The 25,526-nt window shown below is 48.6% G+C and overlaps 1 protein-coding gene across 3 annotated transcripts; it reads right to left on the bottom strand.

Moving 5' to 3' along the window:
• Positions 1-8,011: 8,011 nt before the first annotated feature.
• LOC140429787 (uncharacterized) lies at positions 8,012-24,999 on the bottom strand. 3 transcript variants are annotated; one of them, XM_072517232.1, is made up of 2 exons: positions 24,561-24,999; positions 8,012-23,112 (listed from the first exon to the last, which is right to left on the bottom strand). In XM_072517232.1, the coding sequence occupies exon 2, from the start codon at positions 13,067-13,069 to the stop codon at positions 10,301-10,303; it is 2,769 nt and encodes a 922-aa protein (XP_072373333.1). In that variant the 5' UTR covers positions 13,070-23,112; positions 24,561-24,999; the 3' UTR covers positions 8,012-10,300. The 3 variants fall into 3 exon arrangements, with proteins under 3 accessions (XP_072373333.1, XP_072373332.1, XP_072373331.1); XM_072517231.1 differs by having other exon boundaries at positions 24,591-24,999; XM_072517230.1 differs by having other exon boundaries at positions 24,622-24,997.
• Positions 25,000-25,526: the final 527 nt, after the last annotated feature.

The following is a 25,526-nucleotide window of genomic DNA, read 5'->3' as shown; positions in this document are numbered from 1 at the left end:
GCTGGATTCTTCGGGGCCCTTACAAAACTGGCGACGAAGGTAAAAGTGAATAGCTGTCTACACTGCTTAAGCCACCTCCCTGGATTTTTGTTGGATACAGGTTGGAAGTTGTTTTCTATTATACCATGCCTCTGTACGGACGTTTGGATGTTTTTGATGCTGCGCTGGAAAGCTGGAACCAGTACACACAATGGATGCGTTACTATTTCCGGGCAAACAATATCACTGAAAATGAGCGCCAGGTGGTCATATTGCTCACCGCCTGCGGGCCGCATACGTTTGGGGTGATTAGGAGCCTTACGTACCCAGCTGCGCCGGACACCAAAATGTTTGACGAACTTGTGAATATAGTGGGGCAACACTTTAACCCAACCCCGTCCACGATAGTCCAGCGTTACCGGTTTAATACCGCTGAGAGGACCCCTGGAGAATCCCTTGCCGATTTTTTTTATCCAGGCTACGAGGGATTGCGGAATACTGTGACCATGGTGAGACCTTGTCAGAAATGTTACGCGACCGTTTGGTTTGCGGTATTAACAATGCGGCCACCCAGAGAAAGTTGTTAGCGGAGCCAACATTGACTTTTCAACAGGCAATACAAATAGTCTTGTCCCGAGAGAGCGCAGAGCGAGGAGTACAGGAGCTACAGGGAATGGAAGTGCATGCCTTGGGGCGCAACCCTTTCCGCCCAAAAACGTCCCCACACACTCCTGCGGTACCTTGGGCGAGGCAACGACCAGACCGATGCCAGTGGCCATCGGACATTCCTCCCCGAAGGGAGCCTTCTCCAGAGCCAATGGATGAGGAGCCATGTCCGTGTCAGACTTGTAGGCGCCGACCCCGTCGCGGACGGCGGTCCTGGGGACGCCAGAGGCGCCGTCGTTCCGACCGAAACTGGGACCAGCCCAGGGGCCGTAACTGGGACCAGCCCAGAGGCCGTACCTTCCATGTGGATGAACCTGCGGCGACCACTCCTGAGGAGGTGGAGACGGAGGACGACTGCCTGCAGCTGCATTGTGTGGCAGCTCCCCGTGTTGCCCCCATTAAGGTGACAGTACGGGTCAATGGCCACCCGCTGGAGATGGAGTTGGATACTGGCGCAGCGGTCTCCGTGATCGCCCAGAGGACATTCAACCGCATCAAGCAGGGTATACAGACCCTTACATTCACTGACTCACAGGACAGGTTGGCCACCTACACGGGGGAACCACTGGACATTGCAGGAACTACAATGACCTCTGTTGTCTATGGACGCCAGGAGGGGCGATTCCCACTTATCGTAGTGCGTGGCCATGGGCCCAGCCTGTTGGGTCGGGACTGGTTGCGCCATTTGCGGTTGCAATGGCAGCACATCCTCCAAACAGTTTCTGGAGGGTTGACTTAGGTGCTAGGACGATACCCAGAGGTATTCCAGCCTGGTTTGGGGAAAATAAAAGGGGCCGTAGCCCGTATCCAAGTTGAACCAGGAGCCACGCCGCGCTATTTCCGGGCGCGCCCAGTGCCTTACGCTTTGCTCGAGAAGGTAGAAGGGGAGCTCACTCGTTTGGAGAGTTTGGGTATTATCAGGCCCGTCCGTTTTGCTGACTGGGCAGCACCAATTGTACCAGTAATGAAGCCAGATGCCACAGTTCGCTTGTGTGGCGACTATAAACTTACAGTGAATACAGTTTCCCGACTCGACCGATACCCAATGCCTCGCATAGAGGATCTCTACGCGAAACTTGCAGGCGGACTCTCATTCACAAAATTATATATGAGTCACGCCTACCTGCAGTTGGAGCTGGACCCTGCCTCCCGACCATATGTAACAATTAACACACACCGGGGCCTGTATGAATATACACGGTTGCCCTTTGGAGTATCCTCTGCCTGCGCAATTTTTCAACGTGTTATGGAGGGCATTTTGAGAGATTTACCACGTGTGGCTGTCTACCTGGATGACGTGTTGATGACAGGGACGTCGGAGCAAGAGCATTTGGAAAATCTGGAGGCTGTCCTTAGACGCCTTTCGGAGGCTGGAGTCCGTTTACGTCACACAAAGTGCGTATTTCAGGCAAAAGAAGTAGTCTACCTAGGTTATCGGGTGGACCGTGAGGGTCTGCACCCCGTCGCGGAGAAGGTGCGTGCAATTCAACATGCCCCCACCCCGACTGACACTTCGCATCTTCGTTCTTTTCTCGGTCTCGTAAACTATTACGGGAAGTTCCTCCCCAATCTGGCAACTATGCTGGCCCCCTTGCACCTGCTGCTAAAGAAAAATCACACCTGGGTTTGGGGTCAGCCGCAAGAAACCGCTTTCCGGCGAGTAAAGCAACAATTGTCGTCATCTGGTTTACTAACCCACTATGATCCGGGAAAGCCTTTGCTCGTCACATGTGATGCATCCCCGTATGGTATTGGGGCTGTCCTGTCCCATAAGATGGAGAACGGGGCCGAGCGACCGATAGCTTTCGCCTCCCGCACATTGACTGCAGCGGAGAAAAAGTACGCGCAGATCGAGAAGGAGGGCCTGGCAGTGGTTTTTGCGGTGAAACGCTTCCACCAGTACGTGAATGGTTGCCATTTCACTATCGTGACTGATCATAAGCCCCTGCTGGGACTCTTCAGAGAGGATAAGCCAATACCGCCCATTGCTTCTGCACGGATCCAGCGCTGGGCTTTGTTGCTTGCTGCATATGAGTATTCTCTGGAGCACAAACCAGGTACGCAGATAGCAAATGCCGACGCACTGAGCCGATTGCCTTTATCGACCGGCCCCATGTCGACCCCCACGACCGGTGAGGTGGTCACAACCCTAAATTTTATGGACACCTTGCCTGTCACGGCATCACAGATCCGTGAGTGGACCCAGACGGAGCCGGTCTTGTCAAAGGTTCGGCACATAGTCCTGTATGGTGGGCAGCATAGACAGCTCCCAGGCGAGTTGCGGGCATTTTCCTCCAAGCTGTCAGAGTTCAGCGTGGAAGACGGCATCCTCTTGTGGGGGACGCGTGTGATTGTCCCGGAAAAAGGCCAGGAGCTGATATTATCAGACTTGCACAATGGGCATCCGGGCGTGACCAAGATGAAAATGTTGGCCCGGAGTTATGTCTGGTGGCCAGGCCTCGACACCGACATTGAGAAGGTGGCCCAAAACTGCTCCATTTGCCAGGAGCATCAGAAGCTTCCGCCGGCCGCGCCCCTACATCACTGGGGATGGCCAGGGCGGCCTTGGGCACACTTACATGCAGATTTCGCAGGCCCTTTTCAGGGATCCATGTTCCTTCTACTAATTGATGCCCAGTCCAAATGGCTAGAGGTGCATAAGATGCAGGGGACAACGTCCGGCGCAACAATTGAAAAAATGCGTTTATCATTTAGTACGCATGGCCTCCCCGAGGTGCTGGTCACGGATAATGGCACTCCATTCACGAGTGAGGAGTTTGCTAGGTTTACAAAGATGAACGGCATCCGCCATATCCGCACTGCCTCTTACCACCCGGCTTCAAATGGGTTGGCAGAGCGTGCAGTGCAAACATTCAAAAGAGGCCTAAAGAAGCAGTCTTCCGGATCAATGGACACGAGACTGGCTCGGTTTTTGTTTACGTACAGGACCACCCCCCATACAGTGACTGGGGTAGCTCCTGCAGAACTCCTAATGGGCCGGAGACTTCGCACCCGCCTTAGTATGGTCTTCCCGGACATTGGCGCAAAAGTACGCCACACACAAGAACGGCAGGGACCGGGATTGTCTCGGCATCGTCCGATTCGGCAGTTTGCGCCCGGTGATCCAGTCTTCGTGCGGAATTTTGCTGGTGGTGCCCAATGGGTTCCTGGTGTAATCTTTCGCCAAACGGGCCCTATATCGTACCAAGTGCAAGCCCAGGGTCGTCTCCAGTGAAAACACGTAGACCACGTCCGGTCCAGAAGATCATCCCCGCAAAAGATTCCCCGCCCCCGGAGCTCAGTCCAACAGCGGCAAAGACCAGAAACAAGGGAAGGTAGTCCTCCAAATCTTCCACTGGTGCCTCACTCGAAGCCTGCGCAGGTCGTTACGGGACCGAATGGGGATAGAGACGCTGACATGACGGAGGCGGCAGACTCTGACTCCGAGATGGAGACACAGGATGAATCAGAGGGGGAATCCTCGGGTCCACAGGCCGTGGATGTACAACCGCGCCGTTCATCACGGAAGTGCCGGTCTCCGTCTCGTTATACGCCGCCTGATCCAGCGCCGCGTGCAAATGGCATCCGGCCTGCGGCCAAACGAGTTTGACGCCTTCCTTCGCCAGGGCCTACGGTGGATTCCTTGGACTTTGGGGGGGAGGGATGTTATAACCTGCCTACTGATGATTGGCTGGGGACTAATGACTATCCCACAATCCTGTGGGAGTATGAACTTCCCCAATGAGGGGGCGGAGAAACTCCTACTATAAGTAAGCTGGCCAGTCCAGGAAGGAGAAGGTAGCAAGGGAAGTTACTGCTACTGTTATGTATATATTGTTATAGTAAATAAACGTTATTATTTCGTATCCTTAAAACTCGTGCTGGATTCTTCGGGGCCCTTACAAAAACTACCCATTTAGGCAATGGGTCCACCACACTCTCCTCAACTCCCCTCTTAGCCTTCTATCTCTTACCTTAAATCTATGCCCCGAGTTATTGACCCCTCTAATAATGGGAAAAATGCCTTCCATGCACCTATCTATGCCCCTCATTATCTTATACTCCTCTATGAGGTCCCCTCTCATCCTTTGCTGCTCCAAGGAACACAGCCCTGGATTATCCAATCTTTCCTAATAGATTAGACCCTCCAGAACTGACACCATCCTGGTAAATCTCCTCTGCACTCTCTCCAGTATAATCCCATCCTTCCCATAACGTGGTTACCAGAGCTGCTTAAAGTACTCTAGCTGTGGCCTAACCAGCGTTTTATACAGATCCAGTGGGATTTCTCTGCTATTGTATTCTATGCCTCGGCCTGCCCTGCCACCTTCAGGGATCTGTGGGGATGCACTCCAAGATCCTTCTGATCTTCAGTACTTTTCAGGGTCCTACCAGTCATAATGTAATGGAACTCATGGAACTGACAAGCTATATGCTGCAATCTCACAATGAGGGATCCATTTGATAATAGGTTTTTATCTTGGCCCTCGCTCGAGACTTTGCCTCCAAAGCTTTTCTCCGCAGTAACCATGCTGAGTTTTAAAAGCTCTCTGACGCTACAACTTTGTTACTGTCTGACCAAGATGTCAAGGTTCTTCTCAAGCTATGAACATAGAATATAGAACATAGAACATAGAAAATACAGCACAGAACAGGCCCTTCGGCCCACGATGTTGTGCCGAACCTTTGTCCGGGATTAATCATAGATTATCATTGAATTTACAGTGCAGAAGGAGGCCATTCGGCCCTTTGAGTCTGCACCAGCTCTTGGAAAGAGCACCCTACCCAAACTCAACACCTCCACCCAACACCAAGGGCAATTTTGGACATTAAGGGCAATTTATCATTGGCCAATTCACCTAACCTGCACATCTTTGGACTGTGGGAGGAAACCGGAGCACCCGGAGGAAACCCACGCAGACGCGGGGAGGACGTGCAGACTCCGCACAGACAGTGACCCAAGCCGGAATCGAACCTGGGACCCTGGAGATGTGAAGCAATTGTGCTATCCACAATGCTACCGTGCTGCCCTTAAGAACAAATAAATCTACACTATATCATTTTACCGTAATCCATGTACCTATCCAATAGCTGCTTGAAGGTCCCTATGAAGCACCAACTAATACTGGTTACCATTTCGAAACTGTTCTTAATCTTTTTCCATTATTGTACATTTGTACCATGGCTTTTCTTAAATCTGTCTGGTAGCCATCGTCATTGTCTGTTAGAAGCAACCAGCACTGCATATCATGTTGTTTTCTTGTCAGATACAATTCCTTGAACGTATTTGTTGCATAAATCAAAGCATCAATTGCTCATAAGAGATTGGGTTAAAACATTCAATGTAATTCTGTGTAGCAGAGATAAATGAAACATTGGCCTGGATTTAATTTCAAAGCAGTAGCCTAACAAATGTTTGGAGTGTTTGGAACAAGTTTGTTCTGTCACGGTAGGAAGATTGGCTTTTAATTTACCTACTGAGCAACAATTAACTGCAACCTTGAGTGAAGTCTGATTCCATATATGGTGAGTGTGTTGGGAGGGGAATGGGATCTGTAACTACCCTGATTATTACATGTTTTGACTTGAAAAGGGACAGCATGCATCCAATTTTTCCCATGAGAACTAGGTGTGTGGGTGAATCAATTTTGAAAAGAATCGCAAAATTCAATTGACCATGTGTTTTAAAATGATGGGTCACGAAGGTGTGTCAATGTCAAATATTGAATTTGAATTTTATCTCCTAGATTCACATATGGAACATTTTTGAAAGGGCAATTTCAACTGCTAAAACAAAGACACCAACCTAAGATGGCTGACAGAGGTCACCTGATGTGTCTGCAAATGCAAAGTTGATCATGTTCTGAAAGTTTCCAACGTGGATTATAATCAGGACAGATCCAAAGAACCCTCCTATGGGATTTGACACCTGCTAATGTCAAGGATTAATTCAAATGTGGACAGATATTTAAAATGACAGCCACCATTTTGCATCATGATGGAAGCCACATTCCACTTCCACTTAAATAAGGCTGGAGACTTCAAATCTGCAGAGAAAATGGCTACAACTTGGAAGTGTTGATATTCGTCTGCCTAGCTCATTACATGGAGGAATGAATCATTCAGACGTTTAGACAGTAAAATTAATCATGCAGGATGTATTTAAACCTCACCACTATTCTTAGAATTCTTAGGTTTCCCCTTTACGGAACAAGGGTCAAGTGATTCTAAATGGTGGACAGGGATTCACACTCCCCGACTCCTATGCAGACTTATTAACGGGTGCTATTCAGGTCAAACTAGTGTTTCAAGTTATTCCCCGGGATAACCCGTATCTTCATAGAAGAATTTTATCTACTTACCACCTAGTAGCCGCGATCCTGGGTCCTGCGTTGCTAGATAAGTAAAGTAGACTTTTGTAATAAACCACTGTTTCAGGTTTAAACTTTAAGCTATTTTATTTTTTTTTCTTTTAAAAGATAAAATCACTGCCTTTACAGAAAAATAAAAAATCTTGCTTCTGGATTCTCCTGGTCGGTGATCAGACCTTCCTGGGCCTCCTCGACAATCTCTCTCCTTTATCTGCTGGTCTCTTCCCGGTTGTTCTACGGTTCTGCTCGGCTTTCGTATTCTGTCTGTCCCATGTACCGAAATCACCCTGCAGGCTGAGAGTGAGTGCCTGGCTGGGGGCGATCTAGGCTATATATCACCTTTAAAACAGCTTTGCTGATTACATGACATTATTCTAAAGTATTTTCTTCTGCTCCTGATCGCAATACTTTTCCTGTCCATGTGATTCCACATCAAGTCCTCATAATATCATGAGAGGGCCTTTGTGTAAACCTGACCTTGGTCTGCCAGCCTACTGGAAGGGAGGTTTCCTTGTTAATTATACTGGGGCATTCCAGTCTTCCATTCCCTTATCTTTTGGAAGTATTGTATTTTCTTGTATTCTTAAATGTTTCAAATTATTCAAAATTACAAATCTGATAATTCCAATCAACTGCTTGCTAAACTAATTAACTTCTATGAAAGGGTATAAAACTCATTCTTTTAATTTAACTTAAAACTTAATTTTTCACAAGAATTTCTTGAACTAAAGATATTAAGTTACAGCATGAACTGCTTCCTTATCTCAAGGCCTGTGTGATAATGGCTGTCTGCTTTCTAAAGAACCTTTGTCTGCAGTTAACCCTTCGAGCACCTTCTGCTATTTCATTGAGCATTTCATTACATTTACTTTTATGGGATCTTTTCTGTTACTTTGCTTTTTCTCATGTTTCTTGGGGTTTTTTCCATCAGTCCTTCATGTTTCAAATGTCACCTTTGCATTTTTCTCAACAAGGATAAAACACAACAGCAGAGGTCTGCCCAGGCATTTTATTGGTGTGTATTCATAATGTATTTGTGTTTCCTTACAAGCAGCCTTGTAGCTGAACAGGGAACTTTAAGAGAATGATTCAGCACCATTTGCGCAGACATGCAGGCAGTCTACATTTTGGCCTGCAGACTCAATCTTGAATCCACCACATTAAAACTGGCGACGAGGTAAGCGATCAGCGTTTGACGTCAACCACAGAAGTAATAAATAATTGTAACCATTGCTAAGTGAAAGCTGGTGACAGGGGAGCCAAACAATTATTGCATCCTCCCGGATGAACCGCAAAATCACAGAAAACCTTGGAGAGAAGCTCACCATGTGCTCCACCCAAAACAAACTTGGTAACCGTGAGTAGCACGTACCTTGCAACAACAGATTTAGAGCTGGGGGCCTTACAGGACACAAAGAGGAACGAGCTGAGCTCGGGTTGTGCCTAGTTTTGAGGAGAAAGGAAGCAAGGTAGTGCTAAAAATTTGTGACACATTGTGCACACGCAGGTGCTTCCATAGAGAAGAATGGCCGTGGGGCCATTTGGTGAGAATACAAAGCATTGGAGCTCATGTACAGAATTATTCAACTATTTTGTTCAAGCTATCAAGATAGCAGCAGATATGAAAGTCCCAATAATTCTAAGAATATGAAGGGAAAACATTTCATCTCCTTAGGAGTCTGATACAGCTGGAAAAGTCAGGCATAAAATCATATGAAGAAGTTGTGGAAATTTTGCAGGGCCACTATTCGCCAAAACCTTTAGGCACCGCAGAGCAACCAAGAACAAGGTGAATCAATTACACGGCTTGTAACTATCCTGAAAAGACTGGCTTACCATTATGAATTTGGGATTGTGTTAAATGATACCATCAGAGATAGATTAGTCTGTGGTTTATGGAGCAATGCTATTCTAAAGTGGTTGTTAACAGCAAGCAACCTGACCTGAAATAAAAAGTGTTGGAAGCTGCTGTATCCATGGGATCAGCAGCCAAAGAAGCTCAACAGTTGAGCTCAAGCACAAGAATTAGCAAGGTGTCGGCTGAAACATGAATGCAGACACAGACTCACACTTGCCATAGGTGTGCAAAAGCCAGGTGCTCTGCAGCAGATTGTTGGTGCAGACACATCATGTGCTGAAATTGTGGCAGAAAGGATCATGCTACACACGCCTATTGGAAAAAGAAACAAGCTTCAGGCAAAAGTTGCAGGAAACAAAAGCTGAATAAAACAAATGGCAAACTAAATCAAGGAAAAAGTGTCCATGTGATCCACAAAGGACATGGGCAGGAACTCTATTCACAGCCTGAATATGAATTGTCGTTAAATGTGCAGCTATTGCTGGCGTAACAAACCAATGTTGGGTCACTCATTACTGGACAGTTAATTGGTAAAGGTGGAGGTTGGCACTGGGGCAGCCGCTGGTTTCAGAGACTCTTTTTCAAGAAAAGCTCTGATGTATTTCTCGGCAACCCTTGAAGAAAGTGCATTAAAACCTACAATGGAGAAGTGGTTTCCTTGTGGTGCTGTATCGATGTAACAGTGCAATTGAATGAACAGACGTCAGATTTGTCCTTGCAAAGAGTCAAAGAAAATTATCCAACACTAATGGATTAACTTGGCTGGAAAAGTTAAGATTGAATTGGGCTGAGGTAAATCACATGTCTGATTCCAAATTAGACCTATACAAAAACTTGAGAAAACATGCAATAGTCTTCAATGGGAAGCATGAGGGATATCTCAATAAACTGAAGAGCAGGGATGAAAGTCAGGCAAGATGTTTCAAATGCCAGGCCAGTGTCATACATAATTAGACCTAAGGTCGAGACAGAATTAGAATGGCTAATCAGAACGGGAATCCTTTGTAGCGCACAAAGACTCCGTGAGACGAATAGAGTGAAGTCGATGAGGCTTTATTAAGCGTGTCTGTTCCCCCGCAGCTCGATAGTAAACTGGCCTGCGGGGGAAGACTCCGGCTTCTTATACTCCGCCTTCAGGGCGGAGCTTGAGGTCAACAGCCAACCAGGACCCGGGATCTGTCAGCCAATGACATTAGGGCATCCAGTCCCACATGACCCCCAATACATACTACCACATTCACCCCTTGTCAAAAATGAACCCGGCGGGGTGATGCTTCGTATGGTGGTAAGGGTTTACAGGGCTGGTCCTGGGAGGACAAAACATTCACATGGCAATACAGTATTGGACAATTTTGTCCTGTTGCAACTATTTACAGAGGGTATAGGAAGAAAAGCAAAATGCTCTTGTGAACAGTCCATATTTGTTTTACATTGACGCCACGAGTCGGTCGGGCGGTCTGGTCGTCCGTGTCGATCGCCTCAGCCCCGGCGGTGGTGGTGGTGCTTGTACCAGTGTTGTCGCCTCCAGCAGCCGTACGGTTTCAGCTTGGGCTTGATTCTTGGTCGGAGCTGAGGGGAGGGGAACCGATCCTCCTGGGAAGGGGGCGGTCGCGGGGTGCGGCGGTGGCAGGAAGGGTTGGGTTGATGGTGTCGGGGGGGTTTGCGTGTTGCCGGCGGGCGCCAGATCCCGCAGGGAGACCGTGTCCTGTCGGCCGTCGGGGTACTCCACGTAGGCGTACTGGGGGTTCGCGTGGAGGAGGTGAACCCTTTCGACCAACGGGTCCTCCTTATGTGCCCGCACATGCTTTTGGAGCAGGATGGGTCCTGGGGCCGCCAGCCAGGTCGGCAGCGACATTCCAGAGGAGGACCTCCGAGGGAAGACAAGGAGACGCTCCTGTGGCGTTTGATTAGTGCTCGTACATAATAACGACCGGATGGAATGGAGAGCGTCCGGGAGGACCTCCTGCCACCGTGAAACTGGGAGGTCCCTGGACCATAGGGCCAGTAGGACGGCCTTCCAGACCGTGCCATTCTCCCTTTTTACTTGCCCGTTCCCCCGGGGGTTGTAGCTGGTCGTCCTGCTTGAGGCTATGCCCTTGCTGAGCAAGAACTGGCGCAGCTTGTCACTCATGAAAGAGGACCCCCTGTCGCTGTGGACGTATGCGGGGTAACCGAACAGTGTGAAGATGCTGTTCAGGGCTTTAATGACTGTGGCCGCGGTCATGTCAGAACAGGGAATGGCAAAAGGGAAGCGGGAGTATTCGTCCACTACATTAAGAAAATATGCGTTGCGGTCGGTGGAGGGGAGGGGCCCTTTGAAATCGAGACTGAGGCGTTCAAAGGGGCGGGAAGCCTGAATCAGGTGCGCTCCATCTGGCCTGAAAAAATGCGGCTTGCATTCTGCGCAGATGTGGCAGTCCCTTGTGACTGTACGGACCTCCTCTAAAGAGTATGGGAGATTGCGGGACTTGATGAAGTGGTAAAACCGAGTGACCCCCGGGTGGCAGAGGTCCTCGTGGAGGGTTTGGAGGCGGTTAATTTGTGCGTTGGCACATGTGCCGCGGGATGGGGCATCAGACGGCTCGTTCAGCTTTCCGGGACGATACAAAATCTCATAGTTGAAGGTGGAGAGCTCGATCCTCCACCTTAAGATTTTGTCGTTTGTGATTTTGCCCCGCTGTGCATTATCGAACATGAAGGCTACCAACCGTTGGTCCGTGAGGAGAGTGAACCTCCTGCCGGCCAGGTAATGCCTCCAATGTCGCACCGCTTCCACTATGGCTTGGGCTTTCTTTTCTACTGAAGAGTGGCGGATTTCTGAGGCGTGGAGGGTCCAGGAGAAAAAGGCCACGGGTCTGCCCACTTGGTTAAGGGTGGCCGCTAGAGCTACGTCGGAGGCGTCGCTCTCGACCTGGAAGGGGAGGGACTCGTCGATGGCGCGCATCGTGGCCTTTGCGATATCCGCTTTGATGCGGCTGAAGGCCTGGCAAGCCTCTGTCGACAGAGGGAAGGTCGTGGTCTGTATTAAGGGGCGGGCCTTGTCTGCGTACTGGGGGACCCACTGGGCGTAATATGAAAAGAACGCCAAGCAGCGTTTCAGGGCTTTTGGGCAGTGCGGGAGGGGAAATTCCATGAGTGCGCGCATACGTTCGGGGTCGGGGCCTATTATCCCATTGCGCACTACGTAGCCCAGAATGGCTAGCCGGTCGGTGCTAAAAACGCACTTGTCCTCGTTGTACGTGAGGTTCAAGGCTTTGGCGGTCTGGAGGGGCTGGGGAGCGCTAGGACCGCGAGCGCTAGGACCGCGAGCGTTAGGACCGCGAGCGCTAGGACTGCGCGGAGCTCCCTCACCGCGAGCACTAGGACCGCGAGCGCTAGGACCGCGCGGAGCTCCCTCACCGGGGACAGCGGTGGTCGGGGCCCAAGTAGGTGGCGCCGGCGGGTCAGGCGTGGGGCGCGGGGTGGGGGTTAGGGTGGCGTTAGGGATGCGGAAAACTCCCTCCTCTCCGTGGAGAGTGTTGGCCGGGACCCAAAGCGGTAGCGCCGGCGGCGGGTCATACATGGCCTGCGGGGAGGTGGGTTGTGGAGCGTAGGCGGCGTGCAGGGCTCCCAGTTCTCCCAGGACTGCGGTGGTCGGGACCCAGAGCGGCTGCGCCTGCGGGTCGTACCTGGCGTGCTGGGGGGGTTGGGGCGCGTAAACGGCTTGCAGGGCTCCCTGTGCTCCCGGGACGGCGGCGACCTTGCGGGATCGGCACACAACCGCATAATGGCCCTTTTTCCCGCAGCTTTTGCAGATAGCTGCGCAGGCCGGGCAGCGCTGCCGGGGGTGTTTCGCCTGGCCGCAGAAATAACAGCGGGCCCCCCCTGGTGCGACTCGGCGTTTGGACCGCGCAAGCCTGTGGGGGGGGGGTAGGGGGTTTGCCGCGACGGGTACGTACGGGGCCCAATGGGTTGCCGCGCGGTCGGGGCCGTAGGCACGGGTATTACGCGCGGCCACGTCTAGGGAGGCTGCTAGGGCCCGGGCCTCTGAGAGTCCTAGTGACTCTTTTTCTAGAAGTCTTTGGCGGATTTGGGAGGATTGCATACCTGCCACAAAAGCATCGCGCATTAACATGTCCGTGTGTTCGTTTGCATTCACCGACGGGCAGCTGCAGGCTCGTCCCAAAATCAGCAGCGCGGCGTAGAACTCGTCCATCGATTCTCCGGGAGCTTGCCGTCTCGTCGCGAACTGGTAGCGAGCGTAGATTTGGTTAACTGGGCGAACGTAGAGACTTTTCAGTGCTGCGAACGCCGTCTGAAAATCGTCCGAGTCTTCGATGAGGGAGAAAATCTCCGTGCTCACCCTCGAGTGCAGGAACTGCAGTTTTTGGTCTTCTGAGACTCAGCCGGTGGTCGTTCTGAGGTAGGCCTCGAAGCAAGTCTGCCAGTGCTTGAAGGCTGCTGCCGCGTTCACTGCGTGGGGGCTGATCCTCAGGCATTCTGGAATTATTCTGAGCTCCATCGTCCTTTTTTTTTTTAGGCACGCTTAATAAATTGTAGCGCACAAAGACTCCGTGAGACGAATAGAGTGAAGTCGATGAGGCTTTATTAAGCGTGTCTGTTCCCCCGCAGCTCGATAGTAAACTGGCCTGCGGGGGAAGACTCCGGCTTCTTATACTCCGCCTTCAGGGCGGAGCTTGAGGTCAACGGCCAACCAGGACCCGGGATCTGTCAACCAATGACATTAGGGCTTCCAGTCCCACATGACCCCCAATACATACTACCACATCCTTGAACTCGTTAACGTGAGTGATTGGGCTCCGCCAATCTTATTCGTGTGAATAAAAGCAGATTTGTATGCATTCGTGGCAGTTTTAAAGTCACTATTAATTCTGTACTGTGTGCAGAGCGGTACCCACTGTCCCTGATTGATGACCTAATCGCTGGGCTGGCTGGAAGCCAACACTTTGGTGAAATCGGTTTCAGTCAAGCATAACCTCAAATGAACATGGATCCAGGTTCACAAAGTTATTGACGATTGTGACACACAAAGGGTTATTTTGACACAAAAAATTACCATTTGGCATCACTACAGCACCAATATTGTTCCAACGAGCTATGGATCAAAACCTAAACTGATTAGACAAAGTCCAGTGTTAACTGGGAAGAATGAGGAAGAACATCTCCTGAACATGGATGCCGCAGTCAAGAGATTCATTATTAACCATTAAACCTGTATTTTAGGACATAGCAGTGATAATCATGTAAACTCTAGCTACAAGCAGTGGCAACAATGCATGATGGGATTTAGGCGAGCTAACTTGCCCATGTTTTTGAGACACACGAGATGTGTGGTGAGCAGATTATATAGTGGACTGAGTAAACAAGTTTTATCAGTGGCCCCAATATCCTCTGAAGCAATCCATGGGGTAAAGAGGAAGCCAGTTCTGGTATACTGCCCATGGATGGACAATGGGTAGACAGGATCCGACTGCGATATCAGGATTGGAATGACCGGGAAAAAGAATGTTAAAATGGATACAGGTTCTTGGTGAACAACAGGCCACAGGATGGGGTTAAATCATGGGCTGGTCACAGATATGTGATTAAAGGAAGGGCAGGCTTGGCAGCTGAACGTTGGAGGATGTAGATGCTACAGGAGAAGTTGAGGGGGATGTAAAAGGGGTAGGTGAGTAGCATTACTGGTTAAGGAGAATATTATAGCCATACTGCGGGAGGACACCTCGGAGGGCTCACACACCGAGGCAATCGGGGTAGAGCTCAGGAACAGGAAGGGGGCAATCACAATGTTGGCCGTTTATTACAGGCCCCCCAACTGCCGGTGAGAGACAGAGGAGCAGATAGGTAGAGAGATTTTGGATAGGTGCAAAAGTAACAGGGTTGTTGTGGATTTTAATTTCCCCTATATTGACGAGAACTCACTTTGTGCTAGGAGCTTGGATGGGGCAAAGTTTGTAAGGGACTGTGTCCAGGAAGGCTTCTTGATACAATATGTTAGTAGTCCAGATAGGGAAAGGGCAGGACTGGATCTGGTATTGGGGAATGAGCCTGGAGAGCTGGTTGAGGATCCAGTAGGGGAACATTTTGGGAGTAGTGAGCACAATTCCGTCAGTTTAGGGTACATTGTGATAGGGATGAGGATAACCCTCACATTAAGGTGCTAAACTGGGGAAAGGCAAATTACGATAATATTAGACAGAAATTGAAGAATTTGGATTGGGTGCAGCTATTGGATGGGAAATCAACATCGGACATGTGGGAGTCTTTCAAGCGACAGTCGATTAGGATTTAGGAAAGTCATGTTCCCGAGAGAATGAAGGATAAGTATGGGAAGTTTAGAGATCCTTGGATAACGAGGGATGTTGTGAATCTCGTCAAAATGTAAAAGGAGGCTTTTGTACTGTCTGGAAGAATGGGGACCGTCAAAACCCTTGAGGAGTATAAAGAAAGTAGGAAGGTACTGAAGTGGGAAATTAGGAAGGCTAGGAGGGGTCATGAAAGGTCCTTGGCAAGTAGGATTAAGGTGAGGCTCAAAGCTTTTTATTCAGATATAAAAAGCAAGAGGGTGGCCAGGGAAAAGATTGGACCACTTAAGGACAGTGTGGGGTAATCTGTGTGTTGAGCCAGAGAAAATGGGCGAGGAACTAAATGAGTACTTTGCATCAGTGTTCACCAAGGAAAGGCACTTTGTGAACGATGATTCTTGGGTAGTGTGTGTGGACAGTCTGGATCATCTTAACATCGAAAAGGAGGAGGTATTGGATCTTTTTAAAGATATTAGGGTCGATAAGACTGCTGGACCGGAAGGGATTTACCCCAGAATACTGAGAGAAGAAAGGGAGGAAATTGCTGGGGCCCTGACTGACATTGTTGTATCCTCATTAGCTGCAGGTGAGATCCCAGAGCACTGGAGAATTGCTCATGTGGTACTGCTGTTTAAGAAAGGTAGCAGGGATAATCCTGAAAACTATGGCCTAGTGAGCCTCACATCGGTAACAGGTAAATTATTGGAGAGAATTCTCAGGGACAGGGTTTTTACCCATTTGGAAACAAATGGACTCATTAGCGATAGACAGCATGGTTTTGTGAAGGGACGGTCGTGCCTAACTTACTTGATCGAGTTTTTTGAGGAGGTGACAAAGATGATTGATGAGAGGAGGCGGGTGGATGTTGTTTATCTGGACTTCAGGAAAGCCTTCGACAAGGTGCCTCATGGCAGACTGGTACAAAAGGTTAAGTCACATGGGATCAGAGGTGAGTTGGTAAGGTGGATACAGAACTGGCTCAGTCACAGAATGCAAAGTGAAGCAGTAGAAGGGTATATTTCAGAATGGAAGGTTGTGACCAGTGATGTTCCACAGGGATCGGTTCTTGGGCCTCTGTTGTTTGCTGTGTACTTAAACGTTTTGAAGGAAAATGTATCTGGTCTGATTAGTAGGTTTGCGGATTACACCAAGGTTGTGGAGTGGCAGATAGTGTTGAGGATTGTCAGACGAGACAGCGGGACATAGATAGGTTGGAGACTTGGGCAGAGAAATGATAATGAAGTTTAATCCGGACAAATGTGAGGTAATGCGTTTTGGTTGGTCTAACATAGAGGAGGAATGTACCGTAAATGGCAAAACTCTTAGGAATATAGAAAGGCAAAGAGATCTGTGCGTGCAAGTCCACAGATCTTTGAAGGTGGCAACAGAAGTGGACAAGGTAGTCAAGAATGCATACAGAATGCTTGCCTTCATTGGGCAGGGCATTGAGTGTAAAAACTGACAAATCATGATACAGTTGTATAGAAACTTGATAAGACCGCACTTGGAATATTGCGCACAATTCTGGTTGCCACACTCCCAGAAGGATGTGGAGGTTTTGGAGAGTGTGCAGAGGAGGTTTACCAGGATGTTGCCTGGTCTGGAGGGTGTTAGCTAAGTGGAGAGGCTGAATAGACTCGGACTGTTTTCATTCGAAAGATGGAGGCTGAAGGGTGTCCTGATAGAGATTATGAGGGGCATGGATAGAGTGGATGGGCAGGTACTCTTTCCCATGGGGGAGGAGTCAGTCACAAGGAGGCATAGGTTTGAGGTCCATGGGGCACAGTTTAGTTCAGATGTGCGAGGCACATTTTTTACACAGAGGGTGGTGAGTGCCTGGAAAGCATTGCTAGGGGAGATTGTGGAAGCAGATACATTAACGGCATTCAAAAGGCATCTTGACAAATGCATGGGTAGGATGGGTATAGAGGGATACAGCACAAGGAAGTGCTAAGGGTTTGGGCAAAGGTTGGTATCATGCTGGCATCACCGGTTGGTAGCACTGGTCAGGCTCGGACGGCCTAAGGGCCTGTTCCTGTGCTGTATTGTTCTTTGTCATTGACCAGCGGTGCTGTGCACCCTGGGCTGTCGTGGACTCCCCCTTACCAGGCCCCAGACCCTGTACCCCGGATACGCGCTCATAAAATCACCTGGACCGTGGGCCTGTCTCCTCCCGTTGGCACAAACACACCCTCCAGCCATGGACATGTCCCCAGACCTGGGTCCCATCCCCTGGGTGTTCGGATGTTGGCTGCTGCATGTGTGTTGTTGCGTCCCGCAGTGTTCAGGCACCATGTCCAGGCATGAAGTTCTGATTGGTGTTGTGTTAGGTACACTGGTCCAACACTGGCTGAAACTGGATGCAGCTTAGATCAGAAAGATACTCCAGAACTTGAAGTTAGTTCAATCAGGTTTATTGAACTAATAGCACAGTTATCACAGTTCTCTGTGAGTTTGACTCTCTGCTAACTTAAGTGTGGTTACTCTGTCTGACTGAACCAGACTGGCTCTTAGCCACATGGTGGAGGTGTGAGATTGTAACAACATCCTTGACTGACTCTCTAGATGTTCATCAGTGGAAAGAGGCGGAGTGTGAGTGCCTCGTGTCTTTTATAGTCAGATCCCACCCCTGAGTGTCCTGCCTGCTTATTGGTCATGTCCTGTTCTCTGTGTCCATTAGCTGCTTGTCTGTATATCATTATATGTGTGTCTGCATATCATGACAATTGGTATGCCAGGCAATGACTCCCACATGCTATCTAGCCCACCCACCCATGAGAATCCACTTGGGTTGTGTGAAGTGCTCACTTAACCACGATTGCTAATTCTCTATTAGCAGTAACCTTTAGCCGCAAGGCTAAAGTGAGTAAATATAGCTATTCACCTCCTCGGCTCCCCTCAGAAGCCCTTCTGCCAGGTTCATGTTTTGGAAAAGGAATACTAATCGCCGCCAGCGTGATGACTTGCTGGGGAGGCCGGTGAATGACGGGAGGTTGTTGGATATTGGGTGGCTCCTGTTTATTGTATGGAAATTGGTATCCTCCGCACCTTCGGGGGCTAGGCCGGCGCTGGAGAGGTTTGCACCGCGCCGGCCGGCGGGGAACGTGTTGGCGCCACGCCAACCGCTGCCGAAGGGCCTCTGCCGGCTGGAGCGGGTTGGCGCATGCGCGGGAGTGACAGCGCGTGCTGGCGTCATCCCAGCGCATGCACAGGGGGGTTCGTCTCCGCGTCGGACATCGCGGAGGACCACAGCGGCCGGCGCGGAATAGAGTGCCCCCACGGCACAGGCCCGCCCGTGGATTGGTGGGCCCCGGTCATGGGCCATGCCACCGTGGGGGCACCTCTTGGCGCCAGATCCCCCCACGCCGCCCCAAGGACCCCGGGGGCCACCCGCGCAGCCAGGTCCCACCGGCAAATACCTGGTGTAATATACGCTGGCAGGACTGGCCAAAAATGGGTGGCCATTGGCCCGTCGCGGGCCGGAGAATTGCCGGGGGTCCGCTGCCAGCGACCGCCGACCGGCGCGGCGCAATTCCCGTCCCCACCAAATCCCCGGCACCGGAGAATGCGCAGCCGGCAGGGGCGGGATTCTCGCCGCACCCCACGGCGATTCTCCATCCCGGCGGGAGATCGGAGAATCCCGCCCAATATTCCAAGTGTGGTCTAACTGGAGTTTAAAAAGCTGCAGCAAAACCTCGCGGCTCTTAAACTTAATTCCCCTGTTAATGAACCATACACCTTCTTAACAACCCTATCAACCTGGGTGGCAACTTTGAGGGACCTATGTACGTGGACCCCAAGATCCCTCTGTTCCTTCACACTTTCAAGAATCCTGCCTTTAACCCTGTATTCAGCATTCAAACTCGACCTTCCAAAATTAATCACTTCACATTTATCAAGGTTGAACTCCATCTGCCACTTCTCAGCCCAGCTCTGCATCCTGTCAATGTCCTGTTGTAACCTGCAACGACCCTCAACACTATCTATAACTCCCCCAACCCTTGTGTCATCGGCAAACTTACTAACCCACCCTTCCACTTCCTCATTCAAGTCATTTATAAAAGCCACAAAGAGCAGAGGTCCCAGAACAGATCTTTGTGGGACACCACTGGTCACCGACCTCCAGGCGGAATACTTTCCATCCACTACCACTCGCTGTCTTCCTTTGGCCAGCCAATTCCAGCAGCCAAATTTCCCTGTATCCCATGCCCCCTAACTTTCTGAATGAGCCTACCATGGGGAACCTTATCAAATGCTTTACGGAAATCTAGTGACACCACGTCCACTGCCCGACCTTCATCAATGTGTCTCGTCACATCCTCAAAGAATTCAATGAGGCTTGTGAGGCATGACCTGTCCCTCACAAAGCCATGCTGACTATCTTTAATCAAACTATGTTTTTCTAAATAATCATAAATCCTATCTCTCAGAATCCTTTCCAACATTTTTCTCACCACAGACGTAAGACTGATGGATTTGTAATTCCCAGTAATTTCCCTATGCCCTTTCTTGAATAGGGAACAACATTTGCCTTCCTCCAATCATCCGTTACTACTCCAGTGGAGAGTGAGGACGCAAAGATCATCACCAACAGAGCAGCAATCTCCTCCCTCGCTTCCCGTAGTAACCTTGGGTATATCCCGTCCGACCCAAGGGACTTATCTGTCCTGATGCTTTTCAAAATTTCCAGCACATCCTCCTTCTTAATATCAACCTATTTGAGTCTATTAACCTGGTTCACACTGTTCTCATGAGCAACAAGGTCCCTCTCGCTCATGAATACTGAAGTAAAGTATTCATTTAGGGCCTCCCCCATCTCCTCAGACTCTAGACACAAGTTCCTTCCACTATCCCTGCTCAGCCCTACTCTCGCTCTGATCATCCTCTTATTTCTCACATAAGTGTAGAACGCCTTGGGGTTTTCCCTCATCCTTCCCACCAGGGCTTTTTCATGCCCCCTTCTAGCTCTCCTCAGTCCATTTTTGAGTTCCTTCCTGGCTACCTTGCAACCCTATAGAGCCAAGTCTTAGAAGCTTCCTCAACCTTACGTAAGCTTCCTTCTTCCTCTTGACTAGAAGCTCCACTTCTCTTATCATCCAAGGCTCCTTCACCTCACCATTCCTTCCTTGTCTCAGTGGGACAAAACTATTCAGCACTCGCAGCACGTACTCCTTAAACAATCCCCACATTACTGTTGTGCATTTCCCCAAGAACAATTGTCCCCACTTCATGCTCCTCAGTACTTGTTTAATAGCAGTATAATTTCCCCTCCCCCAATCAAATACCTTCCCATACTGTGTGTTCCTATCCCTCTCCATGACTATGGTAAAGGTCAAGGAGTTGTGGTCATTGTCACCAAAATGTTCTCCCACCGAGACATCTGACACCTGGCCTGGTTCGTTGCCGAGCACCAAGTCCAATTTGGCCTCCCCCCTAGTCAGCCTATCTACATATTGAGTCAGGAATCCTTCCTGTACACACCCGACAAAACCTGCTCCATCCAAACCATTTGCACTAAGGAGGTTCCAGTCAATATTAGGGAAGTTGAAGTCACCCATGACAACAACTCTGTTACTTCTGCATTTTTCCAACATCTGCCGCCCAATTTGTTCCACATCTCTCTGCTGCTATTGGGGGGCTCTATAGAAAACTCCCAATAAAGTGACTGCTCCTTTCTTGTTTCTAACTTCCACCCATACTGACTCAGTTGACAAACCCTCCTCAATTACCTCCTTTTCTGCAGCTGTGGTGCACTCCCTAATTAACAGCGTTACTCACCCTCCTCTTTTACCTCCCTCCCTATTCTTCTGAAAATATATAAACCCCGAACATCTAACAACCATTCCTGCCCCTACGAAATCTATGTCTCTGTAATGGCCACAATATCGTAGTTCCAAGTACTGATCCATGCTCTAAGTTCGTCTCCCTTATTCCTGACACTGCTTGCATTGAAACAGACACACTTTAACCCATTCCACTGAGTGCAACTTTGCACTATCAACTGTCTATCCTTCCTCACAGACTTGCTGCATACTATTTCTGCCTGTTCAACAGCTACCCTATACTCTGATCCATAGCTCTGGTTCCCATCCCCCTCTCTTATGGACTGACCTGATTAACAGCTCTCTTATGGACTGACCTGATTAACACTACACCCTTGTTTGCTTCACCCAATGCCAGTGCTTATGCAGTCACATTGTGTACCTTGTGTTGCCCTATTATGCATTTTCTTTTCTTTTCTTTTCTTTTCATGTACTTTATGACCTGTTGAGCTGCAGAAAAATACTTTACCTGTACCTCGGCACACGGGACAATAAACAAAATTCAAATCCAATCCAAGAAATGTCCCTGAAATCTCTGGACAGATATGTCCTTGTTATAACCTGCCTTCTGACGATTGGCTGGGGACTAATGACTATCCCACAATCCTATGGGAGTATGAACTTCCCCAATGAGGGGGGCGGAGAAACTCCTACTATAAATAAGCTGGCCAGTCCAGGAACCAGGAGGAAGGAGAAGGTAGCAAGGGAAGTTACTGCTACTGCTATGTATATATTGTTATAGTAAATAAACTTTATTATTTTGTATCCTTAAAACTCGTGCTGGATTTTTCGGGGCCCTTACAAAAGTCCTCCTGTTGAGAATCCTTTGCTTACTCATCCTTCTCCCTCTTCCAACAGCTTGTCCTGCTCTGTGTGACCTCTGCTTATTCTGATTGGGCCAAGGGATATGAAAACTACAGCCTGCATGTATGAGAGCAAGTGGCCTTTGCAGAATTTCCGAAGTGAGGAGAAGGTCCTTCAGCACCGACCACAAGACTCCCTGTGGACTTTAGCAACATTAAGCAACTCTGCAAAGTACCAAAAATTGCTTCAATCACAGCAAGAGCCAGTATATATCAATCAACAATGAAGCTGAAAGCTGTTGATGATCCCCTTTAAAAAGCACTGATGGAGGGTCCTGAACATCTTCAGATGCATGAGGTGAAGAGAAGACTTTGGATAGAATGCTAATCTCCAAAACTGTAACGCCAGTGACACATTTCCATTTTACCTGTTTGCTGTCCTTACCTGCCTCATTTATATATATCTAGTGGATGTTTCCCGTACACTAACTCCCTCAACAAAATGGCATCCTGCACTTGAACTGTCCTCATGAGCCACAGATGACATATTGAAGAAAAATGTGGCACATCAGAATTTCGGCTGGAATCTCATCTCGGGTATAATAAATGGCGATGTACAGACACTGAAAAAGAACATTAATGAAGTGATTGTTTGCTGAACATTTCAGTACGAAAACGAATCAATGTTGTTAGAGTTGAATTATTTTAAAATTATATTTTGCATTGCTGTGACTACAAGAATACAATTCCTTGACATGGACCCTACTCACTCAAATTATTTTACAGTCACCGACAGAAGGCATTTTCTGAATTTGCACTCCCAGCGTGGAGCTCCCTCTGCCAGTGCCTGTTGTGGGAGATTGGGGATAGAGATCATCAAACTGTGCCGGATTTTCCAACCATTGTGGACAGAAAATCCTTCAGGAACTGTCGACCTCAGTCCCCGCATTCCCAAAATGAGCTGCTGGCAGATGAGGAAACTTGTCAGGAGATTGAATTCCTAAAATGCAATCTTGACTTAATTTCTGATTGGTTTTGTGTCCATGTTTCTAGACTATTCTATGAAAACAGACATGGAGCTGTTATCTTTTCACCAGTTGCAGATCTTTTGAATTTGTGCTGCAGTGCAGGTGCCCAAGCAGCAGGCGCTCATGATTTCTGGTTGCCTCTTCGTCATCAATGTGAATTTATTCTGCGTTGCATCCGGCATCCCATCGAGCTTTTCAATCCTGTTGTCAATTTGTGTCCGAAGAAGACTGAAGTCCTTGTCTACGGAGTCGCCATTTTGATTAAAGGTCAGGTAAGGTTCTGGAATTGAGAGAAAATTCCATCTGTAAACACTGAGGGATTATTGAGATTAATTGGGTGTTTTTACCGATCATCACAGCTTCAGTCTACTACTGTCTCCACCGGTAAATGAGAAGTCCTGATCCCTTAAATTATAACTTGGATGGTTCTTCAACTTAAACTATCTTAAACTATTCTTCTCAAACTCACACCCTCACACACTAGGCAACAACTGTATAACGGATTCATGCTGTCCCATATCAAACAGAGTCACAGACTCCACTCCCCTCCCCACACACTTACCCTATCTGAGACCTGCCTCCACCCGAGGCTAGAGTTAACCCTTTTGAAGCAGGAAAATTAAAAACCAGCCTTCCAACCCTGGTAGAGCCGGACTTGACGCAACTTTCCAGCCAATGGTGGGTACACCATCTTGATGTTAAATCCTGGCCAATGTTTCAGTTCTGCTTGCTACAGAGAATTACATTGCATTACAGAAACGGCCATTTGACACAACTGGCCAGGTTAATGGTTGCGTTTCACTTGAACCTCCTCCCACCTATTTTTATCCAACTCGAGGAGCATCATCTTCAGTGGACCCCCAGCAAGAGGACACTGGGAAAATTTGCCCACAGAATGCTGGGTGTGTCACAGTGGGACTGACGCTACAGCACCAGAGGAGGTGACAAAGACTGGCACCTTCAAAGGAAGATGAGAGGGAGGCAGTTTGGAGGGAGAGGAGGTCAGTACAAGGCCCTCTTCTCCACTGTTTGGTCTCAATGTTGTTACGTGACAGAGTCTGGAAGTCACAGCACCTGAGGACGCTGTAAAGAAAATGCAAACATGTCCTCACTTGGGACATGCAGACTCACTTTGAACATGAGTGACCAAACAATCATAGAATCCCTACAGAAAGAGGCCATTCAGCCCATTGAGTCTGCACTGGCCATCTGAAAAAGCACCTCACCTAGTCCCACTCCCCAGCTGTATCCCGCCTAAACTTTGGACATTAAGGGGCAATTTGGATTGGCCAATCCACCTAACCTGTATGCCCTTGGACTATGGGAGGAAATTGGAGATCTTGGAGGAAACCCACAAAGACACGGGGAGAACGTGCTAACTTTCCACAGACAGTCACCCAAGACTGGAATTGAACTCGGATTCCGGGCACGGTGAGGCAGCAGTGCTAATCACTCTGCCATCTCAATGACAATGGTCAGGGACTGGAACTTTCTGATTTATTTTCTTCCCTTTTCCATTGTTGCTGAGGCCAATTGTGTCTCAGACTGAAGATTGAAAGGGGAATCTTCACTTCAGCATGATTTAATCCCAGATTTACTGAATCTGATGCCGCAAATTTAATGAATCTATGTTTTCATCTAAAATGTTCTTTTTACATCAGAAACTCTCCATTCCTTACCACTGATCAATAAAAGCTTTGCACATTCATATACATGACATATATACACCTTGTTAGAGATCAATATTTATTGCTCAACCTTGGCCAATCAAAGGGATTTCACTACTCACGACGAGAAGAATCGCGGCAGATTCCAACCAGTTTCTGTAGAAAGTCATTGTCACAGAGATGTGTGAAGGTTTCAGTGGGATCGTACACACCAGAAGCACCTGAGGGCAGCATGAGGCCGAGTGTCAGGATGAACACCAGACTCTTCATTTCAGCTCCCATGTGATTGGCTTCAGCTACTCTGACTCTGTGAAGGAACCGAGTGCCGATCGCTCCGCTGACTCCTGAATGGTGTTACGATGCAAATGGCACCTGCCTTTATTGACTGACCTAAATTTCTTTCCCTGTCTCAAACTCTCACAAAGCTGTTTTTCTGTATCGTCTCAGAATATCTTGCTAACGTTCCTCTGTCTCTAACCTGTGTCCTCACCTCCTCTCACTTTTATAGCAGTTGGTGCCTCTAACACTAACTCATCCTTGTCTTTCATTAACTTTTCTCCCTTTTTCTAATTACTTTTGAAACTTTGCCCACACCTCAAATCCCGTAATGCCTGAACCAAAGAGAACTTCAAATTTTTCTTTGATTAATGTTTAGTCCAACCAGTTGGTGTTTGTAATTATTATCAAGCAACGCTCCTGTAGACCAAAGGAGGGTGAAATGCTGCATTCACGGGGAATTCTGAAATACCTCTGTGTTGTTGCTGGTGCAGATATCGCCTGTGTATTGCTCTCAATTATCCACCTAACATTACATGTTTAAATCTACAAAGTTGTCTTCAGCCCAAACCTTCGCATTCAGAGGTAAGAGTTTGCACCGGTTCATAGCTGAATCCTTCAGACAACTCTGCTGTTCTTCAGTGTTAACGGAACATGTTCTTGAATCCACTTTCACTGCAGTTCTTCTCATCAAGATCCATGCAGTATTTAGGGTTGCTGATTCAAGTGTGGACAAGCTGAAGAGAATCAC

The sequence above is a fragment of the Scyliorhinus torazame genome, chromosome 9 (assembly GCF_047496885.1).
Source record: "Scyliorhinus torazame isolate Kashiwa2021f chromosome 9, sScyTor2.1, whole genome shotgun sequence".
NCBI classification, from domain to species: Eukaryota; Metazoa; Chordata; class Chondrichthyes; order Carcharhiniformes; family Scyliorhinidae; genus Scyliorhinus; species Scyliorhinus torazame.
Note: the sequence above shows the minus strand (reverse complement) of the source record. Positions and strands in the feature narration are given on the sequence as shown.